This window comes from Platichthys flesus, chromosome 7 (genome assembly GCF_949316205.1).
Source record: "Platichthys flesus chromosome 7, fPlaFle2.1, whole genome shotgun sequence".
In the NCBI taxonomy this organism is placed as follows: Eukaryota; Metazoa; Chordata; class Actinopteri; order Pleuronectiformes; family Pleuronectidae; genus Platichthys; species Platichthys flesus.
The window spans coordinates 22,561,742-22,577,020 of NC_084951.1; the positions used below are offsets into that span (position 1 = coordinate 22,561,742).

General features: G+C 43.0%; 1 protein-coding gene across 2 annotated transcripts; it reads left to right on the top strand.

The window, feature by feature from the left end:
• The first annotated feature begins 1,247 nt into the window (after window positions 1–1,247).
• On the top strand, window positions 1,248–14,738 carry frmd4bb (FERM domain containing 4Bb). 2 transcript variants are annotated; one of them, XM_062392763.1, is made up of 23 exons: window positions 1,266–1,331; window positions 2,502–2,596; window positions 2,685–2,777; window positions 3,094–3,178; window positions 3,551–3,607; window positions 3,699–3,721; window positions 4,744–4,827; window positions 4,950–5,015; window positions 5,226–5,283; window positions 5,369–5,455; window positions 7,487–7,563; window positions 7,722–7,860; window positions 7,955–8,096; window positions 8,320–8,453; window positions 8,646–8,762; window positions 9,628–9,856; window positions 9,945–9,998; window positions 10,119–10,269; window positions 10,441–10,608; window positions 10,825–11,603; window positions 12,486–12,624; window positions 12,954–13,073; window positions 13,998–14,135. In XM_062392763.1, the coding sequence occupies exons 1-22, from the start codon at window positions 1,266–1,268 to the stop codon at window positions 13,069–13,071; spliced, it is 2,961 nt and encodes a 986-aa protein (XP_062248747.1). In that variant the 3' UTR covers window positions 13,072–13,073; window positions 13,998–14,135. The 2 variants fall into 2 exon arrangements, with proteins under 2 accessions (XP_062248748.1, XP_062248747.1); XM_062392764.1 differs by lacking the exon at window positions 12,954–13,073 and having other exon boundaries at window positions 1,248–1,331; window positions 13,998–14,738.
• Window positions 14,739–15,279: the final 541 nt, after the last annotated feature.

Below are 15,279 nucleotides of genomic sequence, written 5' to 3' on the forward strand. Positions count from 1 at the left end.
GCTCAGTCAGAGCGAGCAAACCTTGTGTTTCGGATCGAAGAGGAGACTGGTGTCAAAGGATGACGTCTGGGCAGGGATGCGTCCACACCTGCACTCTCCCTGGAGAGATGTACCAGGTACAGCAGCTTTACTACGAGCGTTACAAGCTGTGATCAGCCCCATTCTGTCAGATGAGGAGGCTGTTGGATCTATCCTCTGTGCTTTTAAAAAAAGTCTGTGTGCAGGTTTTTGTTGTAGAAGTGGTTGACCTCAATCTGTCATTTCTACCGGCTTTTTGATTTATCTAGTAGATGGTGGTCTCGGTGTCTCCGGGCAGGTCAGCCTGACTCTTTCTCTCTTCGAAGGGCATTGTGGTTGAAACGATCGTGCACAAGCAAACAAATGTGATTTCCCCGGATGCAGAGTTTAATCTGAGATGAGGTTTTGCTCTCCTGCTATAAACAATCGCATTGGATTGAAGTTGATTCGTGCTGTGACAGTTTTATTGTTCTGGATGAAACACTGGAAAGAATGACGATTTTGCAGTGGTGGTATAAAAGAACTCAGCTAGAAAAAATACAAGAGTGGACATTCTTTTGAATACACGTAAAACTGTCTTTCAACAGTACAGCATAGTATGAGTAAAATGTCATTTGATCAAAGTGCTTATGCAAAAAGTACCCCGGTGTAAGTTCTGTTATTATATATTATACAGTTTTTACTTTTATAGTACATCATATTTGATATACTTAAAGTACATCATATTTGATATACTATACTATATCTTGTGTTAAAAGTGGAGTATAAAGTTACATAAAATGGAAATACAATATACAGGTACCTCCAAAAAGTATTTTGATTCATTCCACCAACTGGCAATTTGTTTACTTTGATGCTCAAAGACTGAAAGAGTAAAACTTTAGTGTGAAACTTTCAAAGTTGAAGAAATCCTTCCTTTGGTCAGTAGCCGTGGCAACAAATCCCAAGACAAAGGTTTTATTGTCATTAACAACGTCAGTGTGTGTTTTTTTTTTCTACTTCTTCTTGAAAAGGGTCACTGTACTCGCCTCCCAGGCCTGGGCTCAGTTTGCTGATAGTAAATATGGCAGTTTTTGCGTCGACTCTCCTTCTTCTGCTCTTTATTCTGTGGTTAAAACCCCAACATGGCCGAAGCAGTAAAAAACATGACTGACACAGGAGATCCTCACGTTCCCTTGTAAAGAGGAACAGTTTGTGATCAGTGTCACGAGCCCTGAACTTCCTCGTCTCTCTCTCTCCTCCTGCAGATGACCGAGGGCAGACTTTGTCAAGTGCAGCTGCTGGACGACAGGAAGCTTGAGCTGCTGGTTCAGGTACGATCCTGATTCAAAGAGGCTCTGATGAATAGTCTCACTCCAACATGTGTGATGTTAATGGTTTGTATTTATATTGAGCTTTTCTAAGTCTTGATGATCACTCAAAGCACTTTACAGTTCAGCGATGCCATTCGTCCATTCACACACACATTCATATAGTGCATCTATGTGCAGCACTTTCTCTCTAGTACATCACAGCTGTCAGGGGCAATTTGTGGTCCGGCGTGCAGAACGGGGTTTGACGGGGATCAAACCGCCGACCCTCTGGCAACAGCTGCCCACTATGTAAAAGGAGAGACCAACTGATATGGATTTGCAAGGCCAATGGCAGTATTAGGAAGTAAAACATGTATCAATGATAAATCGACCTGTATGACAGAGAAATGTAATTGAGGCTTGATATTTTATAATTTAACCATAAACTCATAAAAACAACAATTTTAAGTAAAACAAAACACAAATTCAAACGAATACGTTGATTATTAATTGAGAAAGTAAATAGAATCTTTTTAGGTGAAAGTATTGTGTAAAGTTTGTCTTTGAAAGCCTAATGACAGTCGATTTTTATGTAAACCAATAATAAAAACGCAGATAGACAAAGTTAGAAACTATAGCTTGTGGAGATTACGGAGCATTTAGCTGAGCCAGATATTTGCCCGGGGAGTTGGTGGAGACCAAACCAGAGTTAAATAAGAGTGAATTTAATGTTGTTCCATAACTTATATGTAACTGTTTGCTAAGGACTATATTACATTAACTTTAAAGGATTTAATATGTCAGTGTTATGTTCATAGCTGGATTCCAAGTGGCCCCCAAAAATGTATATTGCATGTTTAAAAGAAACATTGATTTCTCTGTATGTAATGACTGGTATTTCAGAGAGAATGTATTACAAATGATTAAGGAGGGTTGAAGGTATTTTTCCTTCTATTACATTCCCTCATACATGAGCAGCCTTGTTTAAACACTGAGCTTCCTCTCTCCCACCCTGCCCTCCAGGGCACCTCTCTGTCCAACAGCGGAAACAACGGAAGAAAAAAACATTTTCTCAAGCATCCGCTAGACATTAATCAAGGAAATTGTCTGAGTCATTTCAACTAATATTTGAGATTAAAGTCAGCTTAACTCTAAATCCCCCCCCACCCCCACCCCCTCCTTCCCCTCCAGCCTAAGCTGCTGTCCTACGAGCTCCTCGACTTGGTGACCTCCCACTTCAACCTCAAAGAGAAGGAATTCTTTGGACTCGCATATTCCGATGACAAGTATGTAAATCGTTCCATTATCTCTCCAAGTAACCTCATTATTTGCCGATGTCCCCTTTGTGATGCCTGCGTGTGTTTGCTGTTGCAGTGGTCAGCGGAAGTGGCTGCAGATGGACCGCAGGGTTCATGAACATGACTTCTCCAAGAAGCCCGGGCCCATCACCCTCAGCTTCCTGGTCAGGTAGGAACCCGTCTCATTGTGCAGAGCACAAGCTCTCCAGCAGGGGACGCTGTTCTTTGTGGACACAGAATTTTTAGCTGTATACAAAGTCCACAGAAGTTTTACTCAGATTGTCTTAAATATGAATTAATGTCTCCAACTTTCTTTTGGTGCTCAACCCCCCCCCCCCCCCCCTCACCTACACCTCACAGTGCGAACACACACTCAGCAGTGATGAATGCAAATGTAGGATTTATTGAGCAGCAACAGCAAAATTGACAAGTTTTCTCAGTTTAACACAATTTGTTGTGCATGCGTGTGCTTTCATCCATCACAGGTTCTATGTAGAAAACATAACGCTGCTTAAGGACATCATCACGGTGGAGTTGTTCTTCCTGAACGCAAAATCTGCTGTCTACAATGTAAGTGCTTCTCTCTCGTTGGTTTTGTGGTTTGAAGCGATGATCGTGCAATAGTTTGTCTGTGTGTGTCTGTGTGTGTATGTGTGAGTTTTCCCAGCACCAGCTCCCTGATGATTCACTGTCCCTGGACCCTTGCAGCACCTCAGCTCAGCGCACAGTGGCTGCAGGGCACAGATTTCTCACTCTGCTGGCTGGAATGTAAAACAGACAGTCTGAGAAAATAGAAAAACACAAGGGTTTATTTGAAGAGGTTATGTAGGGCAACGCAGAGACGCCTCTTTGTTCGGATGTAGGAAGCTTCGTCCTCATGCACCACATGTTCTGCATCCTATTTATTTATTCATTATCCTGTTGATCTCTTGTGTTTCTCAGGGGATCATCGAAGTGGAAAGTGAAAACGTCTTCAAATTAGCCGCGAATGCTTTGCAGGTCAGTGCTTTTAATAGATGCATAAACCGCGCCTACATTAATGGGATGTGTCTGAAAGCATGTGATCTAATCAGGTATTTTCTATCACTAGGAGGCGAAGGGAGACTACACAAGGTAAGGGCACATTATCAGCTTGGTAAGAAGTATTTAACGGCAGCAGGACAAGTTAATAGTGCGCTCTAAGCAACGGCGCTCGATAGATCACTTGTTTCGGTGCAGACAACAAAAATCAATAGCAGTGTTATGTGGGGCTTTACCACGGAGTGCAGAGAAGCTTGCACCAGGCAACTAATGAATCTCACAGTGCCGACAGAAGCCGGAGCAGAGACACCTTCTCAGAGCAGCTCAGACTCCTTTTGATTTTATATATACTTGTAGTGTTCTGACTAAATACTGCAGGTCTTTGTGCAGGACGCCACCTGACTGTGACCAGCTGCTGAAAGAAGATGGTTTATGAATATAAGCGTCTTTGTCCCTCTGAGTAAAGTCTGTATTGTCACAGTAGATCCTGAAGACAATGAGGGAATTTCCTTTGTATGTTTCAAAGCTACATGAGGGAGTTTATAAACAATTAATAGCTACACGTTTTAAGTATTAATTACGTTAACACAAAGCAAAATACATTTTTAAATATTTCCATTTGCATTGTGGATGAAGGCTTTGAAACAGCATAGAGATGTTGGAAGATATAAAACACACAAAACCATGAGGGTAGAAACATTCATCATGTGTAAGATACTTGAAAGATACCTGAATAAAAGGAGTAATACTGCAGTGTAATAATAATCTTACTCAAACCTGAATAAAAGTACTACCATAGGTATTATGGGCAAAATGTACTTGAAGTGTTGAAATGTAAAAGTACTCCATGGCCCCTTGGCTGTTTCATTTTATTACATGTTATTATAGGATTGATATTAGAGTTCTATCATGTTTTATAAACTGATGAAACTGATCAGTTTATTTCACGTTAGATAAATTCTCCAAAGTACCAAGTCCAAGATTTACTTTCGAAAATTTTGGCTTCATGTGTAAAACAGGAAAATATTGAAATACTCAAGTAAAGTTAGGTATAGCAGTTGAGAAGTGCATTTATTAATTGTTTGTTTGTCATATTCTTTATCTTTCTGTTTCAGTGACGAAAACACTCGAGCGGACTTGAAGAAACTCCCAACCCTTCCCACCAAAGTACTTAAGGAACATCCATCTCTTGCATACTGGTACGCTTACAGGAAAATACTCAATACTGAAAAACACGGTGATCATGGCACAGAATGAGTTGATCTGAAGATGTACAGCTGTTCAAAGTGTAAGCAGCCGTCTTCTTTATGTGCCGTTGCAGTGAGGATCGAGTGATTGAATATTATAAACAGCGGAAAGGGGTCTCCAGAGGACAGGCCATTGTGCAGTGAGTATTAAAAAAAGAAGAGGAGAAGCTCATTAATCTTCCTCTCACCTCCATTAGTGCTTCCCACACTCCGGCATCCGCTTTCTTACCATCTGATAGAAATCAATAGCTCCTCCTCAGCTGCACCCCCATGAATCTCACTGATCACTTTCCCATTGCTTTCCTCAAATTTCCAAGGTGTTACTCATGCAGAAAATGCTTTTGTTCTAGGTATCTGACATTAGTGGAATCACTGCCCACGTACGGCGTGCACTATTATGAAGTTAAGGTAGGTCTCCGGGTGGGATTAGTGGGAATTACACCTGAAACTGAGTCAGCTGTTTAACTGCTTAAGGTGTGCCCTCCCTTCACAGGATAAACAAGGGATGCCCTGGTGGCTTGGAATCAGCTATAAAGGCATCGGCCAGTACGACCTGCAGGACAGATTAAAACCTCGAAAGGTAAACGCTTCCTCCAGCTCCGGGTCTCTAAGATGGCTGCTGCTACTCCACTGTGGACATGATAGCACCGGCAGTCTGTTGCACATGAATCATCAGTTCTTATGAAAGGAGACATATGAGGCCTTTTATGTTTTTTTTCTTTCCTCAAGTGTGTTTTATAGTTTTTTGTGTGTGTATGTAAATGGTCTGTAACGTTAAAGAGAGAGCTCCTCATATCCTCACAAGCACAGAAAACACACAAGCTCCCAAAGCCCCTGAAATCTCTCTTCAGTCACCCAGCAAATACTTTTTAAATATGTATTCACCATCTACCCTAACCCAGACAGATGAATACATATTATAGAGAAAAAATGTAACAGTAATTACATGAATTATGTCCAAAAATGTGTACAACATAAATCTTAAGAAGACAAAGGAAAGAGTGGGGTTAGAGTTTCTTATGGTTCGTTCAAAATATTGTAAATCTGGGCCCTTTCGATGTTTTTTTAAAGAAGTTATTGTTATAATTCTCATCTTTAAAATTCACAACAACATTTTTACAGTCAAATTTCAGCCTAAGATTAGATTTACAAAATATATGATCCTTCAATCGAGTCCAAAAAGGTGATTGAATGGATTTAATGGTAAAATAAGTAAAGCAAGAGCAGAGGTCAAGTTTTCCTACACACGCTGGAATCGGTTGACCAATCACAACAGAGTGGGTCAGCTGTTCAATGAGAGCAGACTGGGCTCTATGAGGAGGGGGCCCTTAAAGAGACAGGAGCTCACTCTAAGGGGTTTCAGACAGAGGCTGAAAGGAGGAGCTGCAGCAATGGACATTAAGAGGGAAGATGTGAGATATGTTCGTGCCGTCAGTTCAACCTGTTGACTTTTTATTATGAAGTGTGAACCTGTATTTCTCGTCCCACTGCTGTTGTTTCAGCCCTGTGCATTTAATTGGAGAAACACCCATGTGAGTGATGTGTTAGCTACGCCGTCCGGTCTGTTCCTTCAATATGTGCGTGATTAAAAAAAAGAGGTGAAAGTTTCGCCCATATACACCTTAGCTTACTGTCATCGTCTTCGTGTTCAATCCTGGCAATCGGTCGAGGTGGTGTAATCCATTTTTGTCTGCGGCACGTCGAGGATTGTGCAAGCAGGCAGCTGTGTTCAGGCAGAGTGTGTGTTTGTGTGTGTGTGTGTGTGTGTGTGTGTGTGTGTGTGTGTGTGTGGAGGAGGGAGGGAGCTGATGATGTCAAAGGGAGAGGGGCTGGATCTGGGCGTTATCCTCGGTGTTCTAACTGAGAATACCTGAGGAGACAAGTCAGGAGCTGACAGTGGACAGAACAATGTACGTGTTTGTGTTGACAACGGAGCCACCGAGGATTTAAATACTTACATTTGTGGGACTTGTGATCATCTTACTGGTAAGACTGGATACTACACTCGTTCTGATCGACTTTTTTGGGTGTGTGTGTTGTTTTAAGTTTTAATTTAAAACTCATTGAACTTACGTTTCCTCACACTCGCTGCTGGATGTGAATTCCTCAGCATCCACACGCTCCTTTCAACCGTCCAACTCTGTGTCTCATTTTCGGATCTTGTCCAGACACACAGAGTGAGTCACTCACACAAACAGCTTGTTCGTTTGTGGCTGCTGTGAGGGATGGACGTGATGAGCCAGGAAAACGGTTGTGTGCTGTGATGAGTCTTTGTGTAATGTCCCCTTGTGGCGTCCTCCGCTCCTAAACACCTGCATTATTGCAGACTTGGCAAGGCAGACTGTAATGACAGTGCATGGCACAGTCTGGTTTACTTTAATGACCGTGGTGGAGACAGGCCCAGTCAAAACACCTGCTACACTCTTTATATTTTATAATGGTTTATTTGACGGGATGATCGATGAACATTTCACCGGGACTGAGGGAACTGGTGGACAGATTTCATTAGTCCTGGTATTGCATCACCTCTTATCTCTGTGTATATCATGTTGTGAAAAGCCCTAAATCTATTGACCTAATCGGAAATTAATTTAGCTCTTTCTATCTTCAGCTCTACCAGTGGAAGCAGCTGGAAAACCTGTACTTCCGAGAGAAAAAGTTTGCCGTGGAAGTTAACGATCCTCACAGGTAAGTTGCAGGAGATTCTCCTCAGTGTATTTGTACAAGTTGCTCATTCTGCCACTCTTACTTTTACTGATCCATCTTTTCATCTCACTTTAGCTTTTATATTATTTATGATCAAACCTCCAGCTCAGATTTCCTTTGTGCCGCGTTCTTTGCAACAGGAGAGCTGTAACCAAGCGCACTTTCGGGCAGACAGGCCTTATCATCCACACGTGGTATGCCAGCCACTCTCTGATCAAAACCATCTGGGTCATGGCTATTAGCCAGCACCAGTTCTACCTGGATAGAAAGCAAAGTAAAGTAAGTGTCCGCCATCAGCCAGTGCCTGGTGCATTTCATTCGGACTTATCCATCACAGAATCTTTGTTTGAAGTGGTGCACTTTATTCTTTCAGGGAAAATTAGTAGCAGCAAGGAGCTTGGACGAAATTGCCATGGATCTCACGGACCACGGAGGACCAAAGATAAACAGACTGGCAGACGCAAGCCTGAAGAATAACTTAATAACATCCAGCAATGGGAGCCTGGTCTCTACAGGTGGGTTATAATTATAACAGTTCAGGCAGAAAGTGCATATTAAGCTCATGTGTCTATAACAAACTGTCAATGATTAAGCTGTAAAATATACAAAATGTGCTGCTTGTGGAGTATAAATCAAAAATAAGGTGTTAAAGAGTGAGCTCCTCAGTCATATCACTGTATTACATAGACTGTGTCTTTGGAAATGAGGATATAAATAGTCCGATGATTCTTTTCACAGGATCCGGAGACTCTGAGATGAGTGAGGAGCAGAAGAAAGAGAAGCTGTCTGAGCTGAGAAAAAAAGAGCAGGACATCCAAGACATCTTGGCCAAGAAAACAAAGGAACTGAAAAAGATTTGTCTGCGAGAGGCGGTGAGAAATTATCACGTTTAACACTTCTCCTGCACTGTGTCTATATCTGTCAAGGCAGCTGCATTCAATCTGCCGAGCTCCCTTTATTCAACTGTGTTGCTGTGTGACCGGGAGATTAATGGATCCTGCTGTTAGTCTCAGTTCATTAAAGTGTCGAGGTGACTTGTTGTTTAAGGTGTTTTTTTCCTGCAGGAGCTCACTGGCAAGCTGCCGCTGGACTATCCCCTCTCCTCAGGTGAGAGGCCGCCGCAGGTCAGACGGCGAGTTGGCACCGCTTTCAAGCTGGATGACCTGTTCCCCTACAACGAGGTTCGTGTCTAACGCTGCACTTAAATCACATAGAGAAGCAAATTTATGCCGGATCTTCTTCTAGTTCTGTGTTTTTCTAAAGAGTAAATCTAAAGGTATTAAAAAAGAACAGAAAGGTAATAAACATAAAGTAGTTCATAGTAAATCCCAACCGATATCTCTATGACAAAGTGATGTAGTTGAGGTTAGATATTTAATAGTGTGACCATAAAGAAAACACAATTACAACCAAATATATGCAACTTGAATTAAGAGAATATAACCTTAAATAATAATAAATATTATTGCACATCCTTTCTTTATAGTTTATTCTGTAAAAAAAAATGTTCATTGCTTATCTGTAAACATTTGTGATAATACTGATATGTCTCACATTTTTTATTGGCCAACCTATAAATCGGTCAGGTTCTAGTTCATAGGTGTTTTCTCCGGTGAGTAACAACCTTCCAATGAGTTTATCCTATTTTTTTGGTAACACACTAAATCTGCAGATGAAAATAATCCCACTCACATATGCTTGTTATTCCTGTTGAGGAAATGTTTGCTAAAAAGGGCTTAAAATTTAACTTTCATTCCTGAGCATAGCAACAAATGAGCTTTGGACTGAAAACCAGTAGTTTAGGGGAATTTGTCCTTTCAGGAGAAAAATATATAACACCCAGCCTGATCCTTTACACTAAGTGTGCTCAGCTACCAATTAACAAGGTCTGACAGTTTTATCATCTGAAGCTTATATAACAATAACTAAAAATAAGGTCCACCTGAGTAGTAAGGAATACAGATGTCTTTTCCTGATTAAATTTGATGTAAAATGGAATATCTGTTAACCGCTCACTGGTGTCCCTGCTGCTCATGCCCTGTTTAGGATCCTTTCCTTAGGAACCTGGAGAGCAGATTCGCGCTACAGCAAAAGATTGTGGAGGCAGCCAAAAAACTTGCAAATGAGTCAGACTTGTGCAAAACAGTGAAAAAGAAGAGGAGAAGAAACTGTCTGGACGCCATGCACCGGCTCCAGCTGATAGAGGACGAGATGAACCAGTACAGGATCAAGAAGGGGAAGAAGCCCACGCAGCGGGCCTCCGTCATCATCGCAGGTATATGGTGCAGAGCTGACGTGCGCGACTGCATTAATCACGAGGCTGTATACACAATCATCACTGAGATATTTTCCTCTTTCACCAGATGAACTCATCCGTTCAGACTGCAGCTCCCTGTCGAGTCTCCCACTGGATGATGGTGAGTCAGGCATCACACGTTGGCTTTAAAATCATTTCACCAGCTGTAATAATAAGTAAAATAACTGATGTTAAAAAAGCAAGTGCTGTTTCCTTTACCCTGTGGTGCTTTTGTGTGAAGATGATTCAGACGGCGTCAATCAGAGGCCGCGGTCACGGTCGGTCCAAGGCTCCCCTCAGCTCAGTCCCATGCGCTCGCTGGGGGCGGACTATGATCTGGATCGACAGGGATGTCCGAGGGAAAATCACAAGAACAGCAAGAACCACAGCAGGTGCAGAAACAGATGTTTGGTGTTGTTGTTGTTGTTGTTGTAGCCGTGAGGTGTAACTTATCTCTGCAGCATTTGATTTTATTTGCTGCCCTCATGTTTGCATCCTCGTTGCTTCCCTCGGATCTCACCCCTTATCATTTTTTATCCTCTCCTGAAACCACGCCCTTTTAGATTAGCTTTTGAAGGCCAGTCGGGTTCCCACTACTACCAGAATCCAAGAGAGGTCTCCTCCACTCACAGTAGTCCCTGTAAAACCCTTCCCAGACCTTCCAGAGATCCACGCAGCATGCCTCCTACCCCGGTTATGACCCGCAATGCCTACAGCAGCAGCCAGCTCAGGTGTGATTTCCTCTCCCCAGCACTGCCAAACCCAATTTCTTTCCTCCTCCTCCTCCTCCTCCTCCTCACTGCAACCAAATCCCTGCTTCAACCTCCCCAACCTTCTACCCTAGCTCCCTTACGAACCCCTGCTCTGTTTTGTACTGATACACACAGAAATATAATCCTATAGCACTGCATTCCTTTGTTTGAGAAACAGTTGTGATCCTTCTCCAGGTCGGAGGGGTCTCCTCATGGCTTCAGGCAGCGCAGCGGGAGTCTGGAGTCGCAGCCCCGACTAAGAAAAGACACCGACTCCGAGAAGCCGGTGTTCATATTGTCCCACCGCAGCAACAGCACAGAGGTGTTGGAGGACTTCTCCTCCTACACCAGTCAGTCCAGCCTGGACTACTGCGGGCCGGCCAACTCCCACTACAGTACACTGGACTCCCGCACCTCCACCATGCATCGTCTCCACAGGAAGGTGGAGGTGTACGGAAACACCGGGAGCATGCCCAACTTGGTGCAGCACCATGCCGGCTGCAGTTACTCCTGTGACACCCCATCCCACTATGCCCAGAGTCCCTACTACGTCACTGACTACGCCTGCTCGGACATTGAGCCGTACTCTAACGGTGCGTACGTGTATGAGGACGAAGTCGAGGGCCACTACAACGTCAACCCTTCCTACCAAACGAATGGGTACCACGGACATGACAGATTCAGGCATTACAGCAGTGACCGGGCAGATGGTCTATCCCAGAATCCCTATGCCACAATGAGGCCGCCGCGGAACAGGGACGGCCCCAGGAATGAGCTCCTGGCCAAGAACATGCAGAAGGCCCTGGTGGCGGAGCATCTGAAAGGCTGGTACCATCGCAGCAGGGTCCCCAGGGAGGGAGGGAGAGGGCCGCTCACCGGGTACGATTTCGACAGCGGCTCCCAGCTCAGCCTGGGCTACCAGACCATGCCAGCGGGCTTCAGCCACTCCAGCAGAACCACGTCCTTCTCCTCAGGTGAGAACATGTCCTTGTCTTTTTCATTAAGCTGCTGTCAGTCGTCTTTTACATGATATAAATCAGCCAGGGATGTACATGCATCCTGTCAAGGCAGGCTTCTTATTTCCATATTTTGTTTGTTTGGGTTACATTAGTCTAACTTGCTGCTACATGTCTTAACGTGCCTTAAAAGCTGCTGAAACACAGAGTAGAATTAAATTTATGTACGTCACAGTGAAAGGGTTTCACGTCCTGCATCAGTCTGGGAGGAAATTTGTGCCTCTGCTGTATTATTATTACAGAATAATGAATTTAACAACACTATTGTGTCAGTATTTTGGACCATGAGGATTAAAAAGATATTCTCTCTAAGGCAAGACATAAGAAAATACACATTTCACCGACGCATTTGAAAAAGTGCAAATCTTCACACCTGAAGCTCCCATTAAAGGATTTACTTGCCAGTGAAGTTTTGAGCACCAAGGTTCTTCCTCTGACCCTTGAAAGAGAAACAGAGTCGCCATCTTAAATACCAACAATCCATTTTGAACAAATCCTTTGAAGCATCTGCAATACACTATATAAAGGTATTATAGTACCTGTCTTAATACACATACATAGAAACATCTTGTTAGATTTTGTTGACCCCATCACCCATCAGAGGTTTTTTTACTGGAGTAAGTATTTCCTGCACCAATATAGAGTAACACAAATATAAAGAAAAAGTAAATCCCTAAAATTGAGTCAGGACTCACTTTATGTAAAACCTAAAGCTGCAGTATCATGTGAGGGGTGAATTGTTTTGCAGTAGTGACATGAAGCGGGACGCAGTGTTTCCAATAACAACAATGACACTCTAACATTATCTGGGTGTGTTTGCTTTTTTTGTCTTGTTTGCAGTGTCCTCAGCGGAGAGCGCGGGCAACTGGCGCAATCAGCTGGCAGTGGGCCTGACGGAGTACGACTCGCCCGTCACACCTCAGTACCCTCAGCCCGGAGGCCACGCCTCGCCCTACAACCGCAGTCCGGCACACAGCAGGTGAGCGCTGCAGTTCACCTAACCTCATGGGTGCACGAGGAAGTGAGCAAAGTCACAGATAACTGGGGGGGGGGGGGGGGGGGTGTTGTTCTTTCAGTTTAATTTCAATTGAAAGGTCAGAGGATGGTGATCAGTTGCAGGTACAGAAGTCCTGCTGCAGTTCAATGCTTCAGATTTTTGTTCCGCTCCGCCTCTGGATGAAAGTTCACCTTGTGTGTCTTTTGCACAGAACATTTTTTTCCCTATAAAATAATAAAACCCTAAAGATCTCCTCTCTTTCTTCTCTCCTTCATGCCCTGACGTGTGATTAATGCTCATGTGTGTGCCAGACTTTCTCCCGAAAACAAAGTGTCTGACACAGTGCCTAGCAATTCAGAGACAGTTGAAGTGGTTGGCGCTGAGGCCACTAGCGCAGATGAACCATCAGACAACCGGTCTAGCAGTTAAGGGTGAGACACAGCGGGCTGTTACGTGTCGTGTTGTGTCTTCTCCACTTTTCATCCTCATTTATGATTTTTCTTTAATGATTATTCAACTAAATCATTCACCTTTTCCCAGTGTGAAGTGTTTTATTTTTATTCCGACACAGCATGATTGTATTTTGTCCAAAATATTTCAGTCCTTCATCTTTTACTCATCTTGTACCTGATGCAGCAACCAACCAAGACATTCCTGAAGTGTGTATCACTTGATTAATGAGGTGTCTGTGAAGCTTAAAGGGCCAATGTGTAGAATTTAGTAGAAAGTATTGGCTGTGTTCAGCCCACATAAACAAATTGTGTTTCTGCCAGAGCCAGAGCCTTTGATTGTGGAAATTCACATTCTTGACCAATCACAAGTCAGTGTCAGCTGTCAGTCATAACCCCATTTTTTTTAAAGCATCAGGTTAAATAAGTGCCTAAAATGAAATAGACCATTTTATGAGATAAATGTTTTCCTTGTGGTCTTTGGTTTTTTTAATCTGGCCCATATGCTAACATTGAGGAGGCAGGGTTTATGACCTATACTGCAGCCATCCACCAGGGGGCGATCCAGATGACTTGGTTTCGCTTTTGGGGACCTGTTCTCAGTCATCCCAGGTTTTTTTAACCCAAGCAAAGTGTCATCCGGGGAAATCTATCAATTAGTGGTTGAGAAATTTCAATCTAGACCAAAGTGACGGTTCAACAATTCAAGACTGACATAATAAAAAGAGGCAATTTCCCATTTTATCCATTAAGTTGTTTGTACACCCTCACAAAGTTGTGTTGACTATGATTTTACTGCATTTCCATTCCCCTGTTTGATCACAAGATTCAACCATGTCGTCCATTTTCTCAAATTGTTGAACTACCATATATATTTGACATGTTCTTGTGTCACTTCCTGTTCAGATTTTACCTGGATGGAGGCTACATGAGCATCCGCCCAGGGCCAGCAGCACGTGAAGGGGATCAAGTTGGAACACGGGATGCACACACAAACGTTTCTGGCTGCCACAACTCTCGTCTCAGGGGGTGTTACATCCGTGGCAGCCCGCGTGTGCACCTGTCCTCATGTTTAAAGTAAACTCTGAACACAGGGATGAGACTCTTGAATGACTTTCCCATGTGCCTTGGATTGGATGAATTGTACAGGTAGATCAGAATTGTGTCGAGAAACTTTAAGGTGTTGCACAGACGCACTGGATTCAAACGCTATTGTGTATCAAAGATGGTGAAATAAGAGGCAACATGTGTTTTTTTTTTTATCCCGATCCAAATTGAAAACAAAGCTTGAGCAGTTTTTTGATCGTCATTGGAGCTGAACTGTGTATTGGATAAATTTCCCATTTCTTCCTTTCTTTTAACATTGAATGAGAACGTATCATGTCAATATTGTTTATAGAAACCATTTGTTCACGTTGGTGCCGTAGTGTTTTAAGATGCATGGTGAGAACATAGATCTTTTGATAAGAACTTCTTTTTTTTATGATAACAGAAGACCACTGCCGTGAACACCATGTCCATGACTCCTTATCCTCCTTTTCTCACATATTTGTACAGTCACCGTGTGTAGTGATATGTCGTTAGATGTTGTCATTAAATATTTTCCACTGGGAACACAGATGTGAATAAATACATGTATGACACAGAGACGGATGCTGTCACTTTCTTTCAGGGGCTCTTGATGGGGGGGGGGGGGGTAAACAAGCAGCTCAGGTTCTGTCATTAAGTGGGTGAGTAAACCTTTAAGCAATAGCTGGAAGGTTCGGGAAATTGATTCGGAGCTTTCTGAGCAAATGAAGCCTGATCGATCGAGTTGGACGAGAAGATCAATAGAAGTCTATCTGGTGACAGCTAGTTGGTTAGTTTAACTAAGAAATCAGGAGAACTGCGGGGCCGGCTCTGCAGTTATTGGAGTCTTGCCCAATTTGCTCCATCAGGAAATTAAACGCCAGCTGAAAAAAAAATTGGACACTAAATTAGATTTAACAAGTAAACAAGAACAGCAAGAGACATCCTCCGAGGCGCAACAGTCCGCTTATGAAAACACATTTACACAAGTTCCAGATCTTTTCCATCAGTCCCCTGAACATACCTGGGTTTTATTTTTCATTAAGATTGATGAATTATTCTAAATCCTGCATCCGCCCCCTGATCTTGATCCACACCCAAACTGAATGGGTTCTTTCTT

Excerpts from the sequence above, each read along its gene's own strand:
- frmd4bb (XM_062392764.1), top strand. The coding sequence starts at position 1,266 with ATGACCGAGGGCAGACTTTGTCAAGTGCAGCTGCTGGACGACAGGAAG. Across the intron at positions 3,722-4,743 it reads GCGAAGGGAGACTACACAAG|TGACGAAAACACTCGAGCGG; the intron begins GTAAGGGCACAT and ends TTTCTGTTTCAG. Across the intron at positions 11,604-12,485 it reads AACCACGTCCTTCTCCTCAG|TGTCCTCAGCGGAGAGCGCG; the intron begins GTGAGAACATGT and ends TCTTGTTTGCAG.